The sequence below is a fragment of the Cyprinodon tularosa genome, unplaced genomic scaffold, assembly GCF_016077235.1.
Source record: "Cyprinodon tularosa strain WSP-4 unplaced genomic scaffold, ASM1607723v1 ctg191, whole genome shotgun sequence".
Classification (NCBI taxonomy): Eukaryota; Metazoa; Chordata; class Actinopteri; order Cyprinodontiformes; family Cyprinodontidae; genus Cyprinodon; species Cyprinodon tularosa.
Window position 1 is genome coordinate 704,631 of NW_024038682.1, and position 14,869 is coordinate 719,499.

A 14,869-nucleotide genomic window follows, 5' to 3' on the forward strand; every position below is an offset into this window, starting at 1 on the left:
TTAAAGCCACAGCACTTGTCCATCACTCACAGTGTCTACACTATTAATTAAGAATAGCTTTAAGCCTTATTACATTTTTAAATCGGGGATTGAATGTTGCCATGACAGGAAAATTAGCTATGGAGAACAAACATATTCATTATGCCTTTCTGTAAACATGTCTATTTCTGTTGCAAACCAGGATGATTATAGATCAGTGTTGAAAAAAGTATTTTTGATTTCTTTTCTTTTTGTGCACACAAGTTTCTATCTTCATTTTTGACAAAAGTAATTACAATGAATGAAGATATGTTAATGTGCATTGATCTAATTATATCAAGTAAGAGCCCAAGCTTTTATCATCTAGGCCGGTGCGAGTATAAGCTGATTCATTGATTCAAGTTAGCTTATCAAGTTAGTACCAGCTCATAACAACATAATCTCAAAGCTCAGTTACAAAAGAAACTGGTCTGGTTACTCTCCAGATATATAGAGTCCAAGTTTGACTAAAATCAATTCATAAATTCCACTGCTATACTGTGGCAAACTGTGTTTTTAACAGAGTGACACATAAAAGTGAGGCAGACATAGTAGCAACAGTTACCTGCTGCCAAAAGATGAGAAGAAAAAGACATGGCTCTGGAAAATCCAAGTCGAACACAATGACCTGGGGTAATTTCTGTTGATGAGAAAATCTGTGTACATGAATTTAATGGCAGCAATAGATCTTTTCCAAAACATGGTGGTGGAGATTCTCAATCATCTAGGTCTAGTCATAGTCAAACAGAAGCAGAGCAACTAAGGATGAAAAAAACATCCATGTTTTCCAGCATCAAACCACCTCCTTCCAGTCTTACACCACAGGAAAGGAAAGCTATAACATCCCTTAGACATGACCAAAGTATCACCATATTACCAGCAGACAAAGGAAGATGCACGGTGGTCCTCACCCCTTCGAACTACCGGGATAAAATTCTCACTCTACTGAGTGACACCAACATATATGAGTCCTTGAAAAAAAGATCCAATTAATGCCTACAAAAAGAAAATCATGGACTACTTCAAACAACTATAAAAAGGACAAATTAATAAACCATTCTTCCTATTTTAGACTATATCCAGGGGAAGACATTCCATGCTTATACGGACTCCCTAAAATCCACAAGAAAGGAACACCACTCAGACCCTGTGTCAGCAGCACTGACTCAGTAACATACAACATTACTAAACAGCTTACTAATATTTTAGCTCCCCTGGTGGGAAACACACCACATCACATAGGAAACTCCAAAGACTTTGCAAACAAAGTCAAACAATTAAACAAAACAAAATACTTCTCTTTCTATTTGACAGGCCTGATTTTTTGGGTTGTTTTTGTCATTTTTTCTGGCAGTTCATAGTATCTTAAAGTTTCTTCTGACAGATAATAATTTATTGTAAATTTATGTTATCAGTTATACGTTATCATCAGTATGTTTCTTTTTCCGTTTCCAAAAATGTTCTGTTTTCAAATGTTCAAATTTTGAAAAGGAAACTGGAAAATCTCCTGCTGCTTGAATGCAAATTTACAAAAATAAACTTACGACGCATTGTTTGTGCGTACCAACCTTTACCTGTTTACATTTGCTAAACGTCTTTATCGTTATTGTGATTTTATTTTTTGAATCTTTGTCATTGCCTCTTTTATGAAGGAAAGAATTATGAGTGATGGAATTGATTAGTCTTCAGTTTTTTTAAACTTATTTTTAGAGATAGGTTTACAGCACCTGGCTAAATAAATGCAAACTTGAATACAAGATTTGACTTTATACATTTCCAAAGATATTAAATAAACAGAACTAATAGGATTTCCCAAAAGAGGAGGTAGTTATACTGAAGACATAAGGGAAGTTGAAAGATTCAGAAGGAACACATCTGATTCCTTTCATATGGGGTTACTTTTTTGGTCAGTCATTCGCAGGTCAAGATTGATTTGCTTTACTATTAAGTTTAAACAAACATTAAGGGATAAGTACAGCAGGTGTCAATGTAATACTCTTGCCTCTGTGTCTACTGTACCACACAAAAATGACTAAAATTTTAATAGCTCAGAAAGGAAGACCTAGAATTTAGTCAAGATAGACAGTGGATTACTTAAAAAGCAGAAGAGTCCACAGAAGAATCCAACAGGACTCCGAAGACAGGCAGGCAAACTAATCAGAATAACTAATCAGAAACGGATCAGGATCCGACAATCAGAACCCTAAAGTAACACAAGCAAACTTTCACAAGCAAAGGCTCAAGAATAATCTGGCTCTGATGGCTGAGAAACAGGCAGCTTAAATAGGAAACCGGACAGGTGGATATGATGAGTGATGAGGAACAGGGCAGAGCTAGACAGGTGAATGAAATGAGCAATCGAGCAACAAAACCTTTCCTCAAATGGACAGCCCAAAAGAGCCTAACAAGCTAACATTGTTCTTACTTTTATGTATATTGTCACAGTATTTAGGATTTTATTATGCCATTTATATATTGTTCTCCAACAAAACCCCAAAGAAATTAACCAGCAGCTTTAAAAGTAAAACCAGCTTAAAGTGCGTTTTCGGCTCTTTGACTCAATAATGTGACGCATGACATGTTTCCCACTTATATAACAAAGTGAGAGACTCAATTTTACACGTGGGAGCCAAGGACCCTGACAATAAATGGTGGTTTTAGCTTTGCTGCAAGAGAGCAGTTATTTTTACTTTCTCAGCTGGAAGCAGGACAGGAGAGAAAGGGTGGCAAAAGGAGAGAGAAAGAAGTAATGGGTACATGCGTGTTTGAGACAAAGGAAGTGATGCAGAGGGATGTATTAAACAGTGTTGGTAATGTAAATGGGTCACCCTGTTAGAAGTCCTAAGCAGACCTGTATATGACAATGGGAATATTGAGACTGAATATATAGGTTAGAAAGCAATCAGGGAGAGACAGTAGGCTTTAACATCAAAACAAAGAAAGTAAATTAATTTTAGATTGGCTTCCTCGTGTAATTTATATATACTTTACTCTGCAGTGTGTGTTTGACGGAACATTTTAATTAGTCAAGCGTATGTGTGCCAGGATTTGTTCTGCCACTTTATGCAAGTGTTGTTTAGCATATGTGGGTGTTTGTATGGAGGCTTATGTGTTATCTTGAATTTGTGCTTTAGGAGTGACAATATCACAACCTACACAGTTGACTGTCTCAAGGTGCAGATACAGTGTCACTGTTTAGCTCTGTGGGGGTAAGAAGACAAATTAATTACTAGCAATTGTTTACAATTGTCTTTGGCCATGTTTCATAAGGTACTGTATTTACTGGCATATAAATCTAAGCATAGGAAAGTTAGGCCTTAACTTAAGCGTCAAATAGTATGTCATTTAATTGTTAAACCATTAGTACTAATATTAAGTGCTGATATCATCAGACAGTTACAATCTTAAAGGTTATCTTTAGCCTGCAGACTTATCAGTGGCTGAGAAGGTAAATCAAAGATGTAAGACAAGCATTAGCTGAATCTACATGGTGATACTACATTTTAAAATGTCATGTATTCTTTATGGGGCCCAGAATGCTATTTTTCCTAATTTGCAGATGAGAATCCAATTCTTAACTGACAAGTTTGTATTTCACACCATCATAAAACACTTGGCTGATATAAGCAAGAGAGCTGGCAGTGACAGGCAGCACCACAATGCCTTGCTTTATCGCTGCAATGAGACTGACTGTGGAGTCTGACCCGCTGTAGACAAAAGGACAATTGAGAAACATGAGAGCAGCCAAGGACACTTTGGGGTATGATGTAATCCCCTCCGGTCCGCTGTGTTCATTGCTACATCCTGAGGGTTATAGATGACGGAACCAAACCGTTTTCGAGGATATTAGGCTAAGAGTGTTGTGATTGCAAACATTTATTTTTATCTGTTATCTATTAAAAACAATATAGTGTAACTAACTGAAAATTGATAGTCATAGAATAAAAGAAGCATCACAACACCCCTTTTATATTCTTTTTCTAAAGGTGTGTTACATATAGAATACAAGGAAATAAAATGAAAAATAAAAATTTGCAATACTGTATATTGAAAATTCACTCTTGGATGAAGATGATTTATTTTCCTCTTCTTTTTCTTATTGATTGCTTATTTAAAGCTGAGAGAAATTGGTTTGATAAGTTTCTCAGGAAGACCAGTGGTAACCTAGGAAGGCCCCTGGACCTGGGGGTTGGAGACAGAAGGACTCTGCTAAAAATAATATCACTGTTTGGAAAATGGCTCCCACCCTGTGCTTGAAGCTGCTGCAGAGCTGGAGGGCTCCTTCTCTGACACACTGCTGCATCCTAGGTGCACAATCTGTTACCACAGTTCCTTCCTCCAAGCAGCTGTTAGACCTTTTGAACCTCACTTAAACAAAACACATTTTAATAGAGAATATCTGTTCTATTGTATTCTGTTTTAACTAACAAGGATTTATTTCTCTTTTCTATGAGAAGAGAAAAAAATATTGAAAAAAAATATATATAGACTGGTTAAATTAGTACCCTCTTACCTAACATCTAATGCATAACATCAATAACAATAAATCTAACATGAATTATAGCATAGCTTTCCCAGTAGGTCTTCATTGATGTGTGCTAATTTGCATGATTAACAAAAATAAAAAAATTATTTGCAGAGGCTTCAATAATCAAAATGGTGCAAGTGTACCAGTCAGCGGAAGTTGTAAAAACAAAAACAAAGAATAACTTGTATTAACAGTATTATGACAGGTATGATATACCTTCTTTGCTTTATTGCTAGGCATTTCTTTACTTCAGCTTTAACTTGGTTTGCTTTGCTGGTGGGTATTTTTGGTCAAGCCTTAGCATACCACTTAAGGATGAAGAAACAGACTTTTAATTTACAGTTGCTGGAAATCAAAATAAGCAAAATGTTACTACCGTAAATATCATTTTCACTAACCTGATTAAACGTTTAGTAGCCTTTAGTTTTCCCCAGACCCTTTGTACATGCGTAGAACCTGCAGGTTAGGGGTGCCCTTCTACAGTCTTTTAGAGCTACAATCCTGCAACTTTTAGAGGCCTCTATTTTTCAACACACCTGAATCCTATGTCTGAATTTCCTCAGCATGTCGTTAAGCTCAGCAAAAGCCTTGTAAAAGGTTTGTAGCTTTTTAAGACTGGAGATGGGCTCCCCTGCTGTAGGTGATGATGTTTATGAGCTCACAAAATGCAACTCAGATATTGGGAGTAATTAAACCCTGCATGTCAAAGAAACTCCTGTAAGAGTAGTATAAAGGGACTTCAGTGAGTTCAGCAAATTGGCACAGAGAGGTATCGCCTGTGACAATAAATGAAAGCCTTTATGATGACCAGAAAATTCCAGAAAAACCCACACAGAACTTACATGGGAGTCGTAATATGGCTATAAAAATATAAATAATATTAGGACTTCTACGGATAGTACTTAAGGAAAAACAACAAATCATTGTAAAATTTCTTTTTGTTAGGAAAATAGTATAAAAAAATAATCTCTAAATATGTTTCCGTCTCAGTGAAACTCTGTTTTTTGACATCATTGTTTACCGTTTCATCATTATTTCAACAAACAACCAATCTAGTGATTGTATTTCATAAGATTAATGACTCTGTTATGCCGATAGATACTGATTTTGGGTGTTACCCATGGTTGGACTTGGGTGTTGGGTTCAAACTAATTACTTTAATTTCCATTGTTTTCATTGGGTAAATGGATTCCATCTTTCAAGATGCTGAAATGAAATCTCATTTGTATGTAGACCTCCCACTTTTTTGTTTGTTTGTTTTGGTTTGAGACAGAAAGAAATACACAAATACAATTTTAGCCTTCAAAACATAATAAATTGAATGTTCACAATGAGAATTGTGTGTTGGTATGTCTCTGTGTGAAAACACTATTCTGGGGTTGTGTTTACTATTTTTTCTCAAGTTTCTCATCCTTACTGTAGAGCTCTATCAAGATTTCTAAAAACTGAATGAACCAGCATTTCATTTTTTTTACATTCTACCTCTTTACTTCCAGTAAAAATATATCAGCTACATTCCCTTTTTGAACAGCTGTGCCTTGTTCTTTACAGGAAACCAATGAGCTGGTGGCCATCAAGAAGTTCAAGGACAGTGAAGGTAAGTGCGCCTACAAAAAGATGGCCAAATCTGAGGAGAGACTGTAAAACTGCAAAAATGTATTTGTCTTTAAATATCTGTGCAGAAAATGAGGAGGTTAAGGAGACGACCCTTCGGGAGCTGAAGATGCTCCGAACCCTGAAGCAGGACAACATTGTTGAGCTCAAAGAGGCTTTTCGGAGGAGGGGGAAACTCTACCTCGTCTTTGAATATGTTGAGAGGGTCAGCCTAATATTGCTGCCATACTTGTGTCATCAAGCTGGCAATTTGTGCACACAGCACTGCTTCATGCTTCTTCATCTAGTCTACCCTATAGCTCTAGTATGTTGACTCTTCAGTTAAGCATGAAAAAGCATGTCACCATGGCAACAAACTGCACTGATAGTAAGTGATGGTATTTCCCAGTCTGTTGCCAGGGTATCCAAACATTGGACAGATTGATGGACAGATGGATGGACATATGGATAGACGGACGAACTGATGGATGGATGGACAGATGTACAAACTAATGGATGTATGGATGGATGGATGGATGGATGGACGAACGGATGGATGGACGAACTAATGGATGGATGGACGGACGGACGGACGGACGGACGGACGGACGGACGGATGGATGGATGGACAAACTGATGGATGGATGGATGGATGGATGGATGGATGGATGGATGGACAAACTAATGGATGGATGGATGGATGGTTGGATGGATGGATGGATGGATGGATGGACAGATTGATGGACAGATGGATGGACATATGGATAGACGGACAAACTGATGGATGGATGGACAGATGTACGAACTAATGGATGTATGGATGGATGGATGGATGGATGGATGGATGGATGGATGGATGGATGGATGGATGGATGGACGAACTAATGGATGGATGGATGGACGGACGGACGGACGGACGGATGGACAAACTAATGGATGGATGGATGGATGGATGGATGGACAAACTGATGGATGGATGGATGGACAGACGGACCAACTAATGGATGGATGGATGGATGGTTGGACAAACTAATGGATGGATGGATGGATGGTTGGATGGATGGATGGATGGATGGATGGATGGATGGATGGATGGATGGATGGATGGATGGATGAATGGACAGACGGACAAACTAATGGATGGATGGATGGTTGGATGGATGGATGGATGGATGGATGGATGGATGGATGGATGGATGGATGGATGGATGGATGGACAAACTGATGGATGGATAGATGGATGGATGGTTGGATGGATGGATGGATGGATGGATGGATGGACAAACTGATGGATGGATAGATGGATGGACAGACGGACAAACGGATGGATGGATGGAGGGATGGATGGATGGATGGATGGATGGACAGATGGACAAACGGATGGATGGATGGAGGGATGGATGGATGGATGGATGGATGGATGGACAGACGGACAAACTAATGGATGGATGGATGGATGGATGGACAGACGGACAAACTAATCGATGGATGGATGGATGCTGGTTTAGTGTCTGTTTCATGATGTTGTTTTGCTTTTTCAGAATATGCTTGAACTGCTGGAGGAATTCCCCAATGGCGCCCCACCTGAAAAGGTCCGCAGCTACATTTTTCAGCTCATCAAAGCCATCAACTGGTGTCACAAGAATGAAATTGTACACAGAGGTAAGTGTTCATCTTAGATTTTTTTGTTTTTTTGCTTCCCTACTCCAATTCCTTCTTTTTAAGCATTTAGATCATTGTTGTAAAACATTCCATGTGTACCTTGCCTGCGTTAGTTCAACTCATGTTGACATTACTTATTTACACTTGAGGTAGAGCCAAATATACAACCAGGACCCAGGGTACATTAAGACAAATAGATTCAGACTGGTTCATGGATTCTTTGTAATTTTTGATGAAATCTACATATTCAGATTGGTTTATTTCTAGTCTTTAAAAAAATCAAATCCAGTATATTTAAAAGAAAAAAAACAGACATGATGCTTTGGGCCCCTCAGTAGTAACTCCTCCTGTTCTGAAAGACAAATGCAGCTAAGCTATTACTACCTTCTGTTTTATTAAGTTTTTTTGTAGCCCTTACAAAGACTTCTCTTTGAAAAGTTTGCTTTTCTTTTCCCCTGTTCTGTTTTCACTGTAACTTTTACTGAAATACATTATTACTATTGCTCCTGAGTCCTTTTTAAGTTTTTTTTATACACATTTTCATTAGTAAATTCGATTTGGAAAGGATTTTATGTATATACATATAGTAATGCTTATAATAATTTTATATTAACTGAATATCAGCTTAGAGGTTCAGTTTTCATTTTAAACCTTTCTCTTTTAGATATCAAACCAGAGAACCTTCTCATCAGTTCTGATGATGTTCTTAAACTTTGTGACTTTGGTGAGTATTTGTTTTAAATTCTTTATTTTCTGTGGCGTATAAGCTAGCAACCTTGTTATTATCAAGTGTGATATTAATTATTTGTATTTCTCATATATCTAATGGAATATAATGTGACAGACTGTGTCTCTTAACATTTGATTTAGAAATAAATTATTTTCATTCAAACTCTTTTATAAGAAAATCAATTTTAAACTATTTATACCAGAAATGTAATCTGCAACAAAAAAGTACCCTGCTGGCTTTTATTGGATGCTCAGCCAAACCCCTGTCAAACCAAATTTATGTTAGTAAGACAAACCTTCCTTATCTGCCAAACACATTAATGCAACATACCAGTAGTTCATGGATTTAACCATTCATGCTATTCCTGGTGTCTATAATATATGTGAATGCATTTTGCAAAATGACATGGTCCGTTGGCTCTAAATAATTGGCTACTGCCTTTTTACTCAGTGAGCTGGATGGATTTGTTGGTATTCTCTGTTGGAGCTGGCATTCTGTTTACTGTGACTTTCCCATGCTTAAAATGGACTCTCTCTACACAAATGATCCAAAGTGATATCTCAGATTTCCTGCAGTCACATCACTAATTAGTTTGGTCACATGGCAAGTATTACCATCCTGTCACTGTAGCTGTCAAGAATTGAGAAGCTGAATATCCTGTCCTGGTATATTTGTTATTTATGCATTGCTGCCTATAAATAAAGCATACTTGACATAAGAACTTCTTTCCTCCTCTGGCTCAGGCTTTGCCCGTAACCTCTCTGAAGGAACAGATGCCAACTACACTGAGTATGTGGCGACAAGGTGGTACCGCTCACCTGAGCTGCTGCTGGGGTAAATGAGCATTTGGGCTGTTAATCGGGAAGTGATAGTTCATTGGTTTTTCGTTTTGTCTTTGTTTTTTCAAACATCAACTGCATAATATCATTATAGGTATTTTTACTTGGACTGTAGTTGAAGACTTATATTCTGCAAGCTTTTCTCCAAGAAAACAGCTGCTTTAATCTTAATGAAGGTCAATTTTCCATTAAATTTCCACAAAAAAAAGAAATCAGCAGCACAGACAAGGTTAAATGTCTATGCAGAAGTGCTAGAAATAACAATTCCTTCCCTTTGAGCATGTGGTTGTCTGGAGCTAAAAATGCAACATACAAATAAAATGAAACACATAAATAAAACATGGTAATAATTATTTTAGTAATAATAATATTACTATCAGGGTCACACATAATGTGCATTGACGGAAAATATTAAAGACTTAAAGATCTGTTCATAGATCTCCATACCTGTCTCCAGAATCATTATTTGCTTTTCACATGGTTGAAGAAATGGGCCATTTACATATACATTTTTGAAAGAACATATGAACCAAAAGATAGCAAGTACAGATAGCATCTCAGCTTTTTTAAAATAAAAAATCATACCCCATCGTTCCAATTTAAAAGTCAAATTTTCTGAAAAACTAAATCTGGCATTTTCATTAGTTGTAAGCCAAAATATTCACATTTTGCAGAAATAAACAAAGAAATATATCTGGGTGAGAGGCAAATCGATAAGTTCACGATTTTTGCTGTAACTTTTAGTGTGATGATAAAATTAAACTCTGGATGCATTTTAAAAGGCAAGGATCATATCTTAGTGATCTCAATCCACTCACTGTAGGACATATCAACTGTACCTCGTTTCTTAAATCATTGATAATCAACTGGCACTGCCATATGCTCAGATTACTGAGCAAAGCTAGTGATAAATTATGAGCTGCACTTAAAGATAAGCCTAGCTCATTAATAAACTTAATGTATTTTGAGGTCTGGTTTTCTCCTTGTTTTTAATACAGTTAATTTGTTGTGGTGATTTTGCTGCATCCAGTGTCCATCCGAGCTTGGAGATGGATGAGCGTCATCTATCCGCACTGCTGTGGCTTGATTTAGCAAATGCCCTGGAACATTTACTGAGACAGTGTTTGAATGCCTCCCACTCAATACTCTCTCCCACCAACACCAGCGCTCCCTTTCTCCTCCGCTGCCAGAACTCTCACCATTCCTAACCAGACCCTGAACATTTCCACTGCCTCAAAAAAAATCTTTTAAGGGGCAACAAGATGTATTGTCTTACATCACTCACTCATTCTATTGTCATTGTATCTCTTTTTTACCCTCTATTGATGTCATGATCACAACACCATCTACTTAGTAAGGTTCACTTGTTGTTTAATGATATTATTTCTTTGAATTGATAGTTTTGCATTAAAAAGTGATCATAGTTACCGTTTCCAACCTTTTCAGGGCTCCCTATGGGAAGGCTGTGGACATGTGGTCAGTGGGGTGTATCTTGGGGGAGCTGAGTGATGGACAGCCCTTGTTTCCAGGGGAAAGCGAAATTGATCAGGTTGGTATTGCTGTACTGTGTTCTAGATCTGAAAAGATCATGATTTTTAACATAAATTTAGTATTTTTTAAATAAGAAAACTTTTTATCTAAAGGCCCTAAAACTTTCCAGGTGAGCAAAAGAAAGTTTATTTTTCCTTTTTTTTTTTCAAAGCATTTTTAAACTTATTTTTCTCTGAAAGATCTTATTTTTTCAACCTTTAATGTTAAGAAAAATAATTTAGGTGTCAAAAAGCAAGGTTAAAAGCAAAATGTAAAACTTTAATAATGACCAATGCTGTAGTTTCCTTTGAGCCTCATTGTTTTATTCTTCTATTGTTTTTAGATGCACTCATCCCATCCTGCACACATACCGTGATGTAAAGCCATAAAGCAACTTTTCAGACAGGCAGAGAACATAACGACTCTGCAGCAGAGCCAGCCCAGGGCACAAGGAATCTATGCAGCAGCTTAGGGCACCCAAAAAAAACAGGGGTGAAACAAGAGCAAAGAGAAATAAACAGCCAACTAGATCAGTGTTAACATAAAGTCTTGTCATCATTTTAAAATAAAATAATAATTGAACTTTATTGATCTCACATTGGAGAAATTCACTCTTTGCGTTTAACCCATCCCTTTGGGGAGCAGTGGGCTGCCATAGTGGGCTGCCCAGGGAGCAGTGTGGGGTTAAGGGTCTTGCTCATAGAGCCAGAATGGCAGTCTGTGGCAGTGGGGCTCGAACTCAGAACCTCAAGATTCCAAGCTCTATGCCCTAACTACTAGGCGGCCACTCCCCGTCCTTATGCTAACGTTTAACAGGTCTCTGGTCAACAGGTCAACAAGCTCACATAAAATGCATTATATGTTTACAGTTTTTCTTAGATTTTTAAAGGTCATTCCTCAGTTGTATGTGCCACACTGGTTTAAAGAGACACATAAGGTCAGAATGATATAAAAACTATCTATGTAGTCCACTTTTACTACATGTACTGCAGCCATATTTTAAAACTTAGGGTAAGCACAATTTTTCCCAGCCATAACTTCAACCTGAAAAACCTGAAAAATCCTACCTCCAAGTAAAAAGAGAGAGCTCCATACATTTCTGCTACGAAAGCAAGAAAGAAAATCATATTTTCACACCTCAGTTCATCTCAGTTTTCTCGATTTACTGATGTTTCTACTTTCAGCTCTTCACCATCCAGAAGGTTTTGGGGCCTCTTCCTGCTGAACAGATGAAACTCTTTTACAACAACCCGCGATTTCATGGAATCAGGGTAGGAAACATGAAGAGCCCCCCTCTTTCTTTTATATTACCTTGTTTTTTTATTATTTTCTCTCCACTTTTTCCTCTCTTCCTTTTCTCTCCTGCCCATTCTTTCTATCCATTTCATTTTGTGGCAGTGTTCCCAGCACCATGACTGAGAGGATTGCTATGACTCATGAGATAGGTGGTTGGTGTTCAGCTTAACAGCAAGAGAAGATGTCCCAGAAGGCTGAGAAAAGCTTGCGTTTGTGAATGTGTGCGCGAGCTCAGTAGTTTAGTGTGATCTGTGTCATCTGAACTGAGAGTTACTTTTTATTTTTTACAGGCAGGAACATTAACTTTTTGTTGTATTGCTTGATATGAGTCCAAAAAAAAAACCGAAACAATCCCTACCGAGGATGAAAGTTTTATCCAGTGTTTGTTTCTGTGCCAGTTTCCCACAGTTACCCATCCTCAGACTTTGGAGAGACGCTACCAAGGAATTATGAGTGGTTTAATGTTGGATTTGATGAAGGTAAATGAAGCGGAAACATTTAAATGTTCTTCTTGCATACTTGTTGGAGGTCTTTTAAATGAGATTTTTTCATGTGCTTGGGTTTTCCTATCAGAGCATGTTGCTGCTGAATCCTACTGAGCGTTTTCTTACCGAGCAGTGTTTGAACCATCCAGCTTTCCAGCCTCTGAGGCAGGCAGACCGAGAAAAATCTTCTCCTGCATCTCCCAACCCACCACGCTCGTCCAAGAGAAAAACGCACCACCATGGAGAGAACACAGTTCCAACAAGGTTTGACCTCTGCCCTTTTTACTTTCATTTACAATCCTTTTTACAAACTTAATGATTTCCTAAAAATATTGTACTTTGCAGTATCATACTCTTTTAAGTTATAAATGTATCAAGGAATAGCGCTATTCCTGACATTTTGAATTGAAAAAGCTTCCTGGATGGGAAGCGAAACGTCTTCAAACCTCTGGAAACAAAATCCAGTGGATTGGTTTTAATTTTCTTTTTTTTTGGAATGACTATAAACTGGATGGTGGAAACAGTTTTAGTTATATTAAACTGTTGCAGTTTTAAATCTCGAGTTATTCTGAATAACTGAGCATACAACATCTGGTTAAATCTGTTGGAAATAGGGCAGCATGGCGGAGCAGGGGTAGACTGGGCATCCCCTATATAGAGGCTATCAATTCTGCATGCAAACATCTGGGGTGTATTTCTCAACCTACTGCTTATTTGTTTTTTCTTTTGTTTTGTTTTTTTGATGACACAAAATCATATAATAACAAAATAACAGCTCTTGGAAGCAACCTAAACACTAATTTATTTGTATTTCTTAATCACAAACTGAAAAACAAAATACAATATCCATTCTAAACTTAAGCCTGCTTTCAGAATGATTGAAAACTATCCGATTATCTATGGAGAAAAAGTTTTAAAAATCTAAAGCCATTAGTACTGCCAGCTCAGCTAAAACTGTGTGATACTTATAAAACACTTGATGCAATAAAGACTTAGTGACCACCTTTTTTTTTTTTTGTCCTTCCTCCTCCCTGCTTCCGGTGGCAAGATTAATTTACTTCTTGTTCAAACTTTTTGATTTGTCACTCCTGTTGTTTTGAAATACTTGTTTATTGCCTTGACTGTAGATCTGAAATTTTCCAACTATAAAGCTCAACACATGGCTGTCTGGCTTTAACTTTTTGTTATAGTAGAAGGTAGACAAGTGTGTCATAGCTTACATACACTGCCTGGCCAAAAAAAAGTCGCCACCAAAAAAAAAGGTCACTTACTCTAATACTTTATTGGACCGCTGTGGCATTGTTTTGATAAGCTTCTGCAATGTCAAAAGATTTATTTCCATCCAGTGTTGCATTAATTTTTCACCAAGATCTTGCATTGATGATGGTAGAGTCTGACCGCTGCGCAAAGCCCTCTCTAGCACATCCCAAAGATTCTCAATGGGGTTGAGGTCTGGACTCTGTGGTGGCCAATCCATGTCTGAAAATGATGTGTCATGCCCCCTGAACCAGTCTTTCACAATTTGAGCCCGATCAATCCTGGCATTGTCATCTTGGAATATGCCTGTGCCATGAGGGAAGAAAAAGTCTATTGATGGAATAACCTGGTCATTCAGTATATTCAGGTAGTCAGTTGACCTCATTCTTCGAGTACATACTGTTGCTGAACCTAGATCTGACCAACTGCAGCAACCCCAGATCATAACACCGCCCCCACAGGCTTGTACAGTAGGCACTAGGCATGGTAGGTGCATCACTTCACCTGCCTCTCTTCTTACCCTGATTTGCCCATCACTCTGGAACAGGGTAAATCTGGACTCATCAGACCACATGACCTTCTTCCGTTGCTCCACAGTCCAATTTTTATGCTCCCTAGCAAATTGAAGCCTTTTTTTCCGTTTAGCCTCACTGATTAGTGGTTTTCTTATGGCTACACAGCTGTTCAGTTCCAATCCCTTGAGTTCCCTTCGCATTGTGAGTGTGGAAATGCTCTTACTTTCAGTATTAAACAGCCCTGACTTCTACTGTTGTTTTTAAGTGATCGCCGATCACGATCATTCAGGATTTTTTTCCGGCCACATTTCTTCCTTGAAGATGATGGGTCCCCACTATCCTTCCAGTTTTTAATATTGCGTTGGACAGTTCTTAACCCAATTTTAGTAGTTTCTGCAATCTCTTTAGATGTTTTC

General features: G+C 37.8%; 1 protein-coding gene across 8 annotated transcripts in view; it reads left to right on the top strand.

The window, feature by feature from the left end:
* cdkl5 (cyclin-dependent kinase-like 5) overlaps positions 1–14,869 on the top strand; it is a 56,383-nt gene that overhangs the window by 28,496 nt on the left and 13,018 nt on the right. For all 8 annotated transcript variants that reach the window (XM_038283218.1, XM_038283222.1, XM_038283217.1 and 5 more), the window contains exons 4-12: positions 6,098–6,143; positions 6,229–6,365; positions 7,681–7,801; positions 8,466–8,525; positions 9,275–9,365; positions 10,817–10,919; positions 12,085–12,171; positions 12,595–12,675; positions 12,770–12,945. In XM_038283218.1, the coding sequence (XP_038139146.1) occupies positions 6,098–6,143; positions 6,229–6,365; positions 7,681–7,801; positions 8,466–8,525; positions 9,275–9,365; positions 10,817–10,919; positions 12,085–12,171; positions 12,595–12,675; positions 12,770–12,945 (902 nt within the window). The remainder of the gene's footprint in view (positions 1–6,097; positions 6,144–6,228; positions 6,366–7,680; positions 7,802–8,465; positions 8,526–9,274; positions 9,366–10,816; positions 10,920–12,084; positions 12,172–12,594; positions 12,676–12,769; positions 12,946–14,869) is intronic.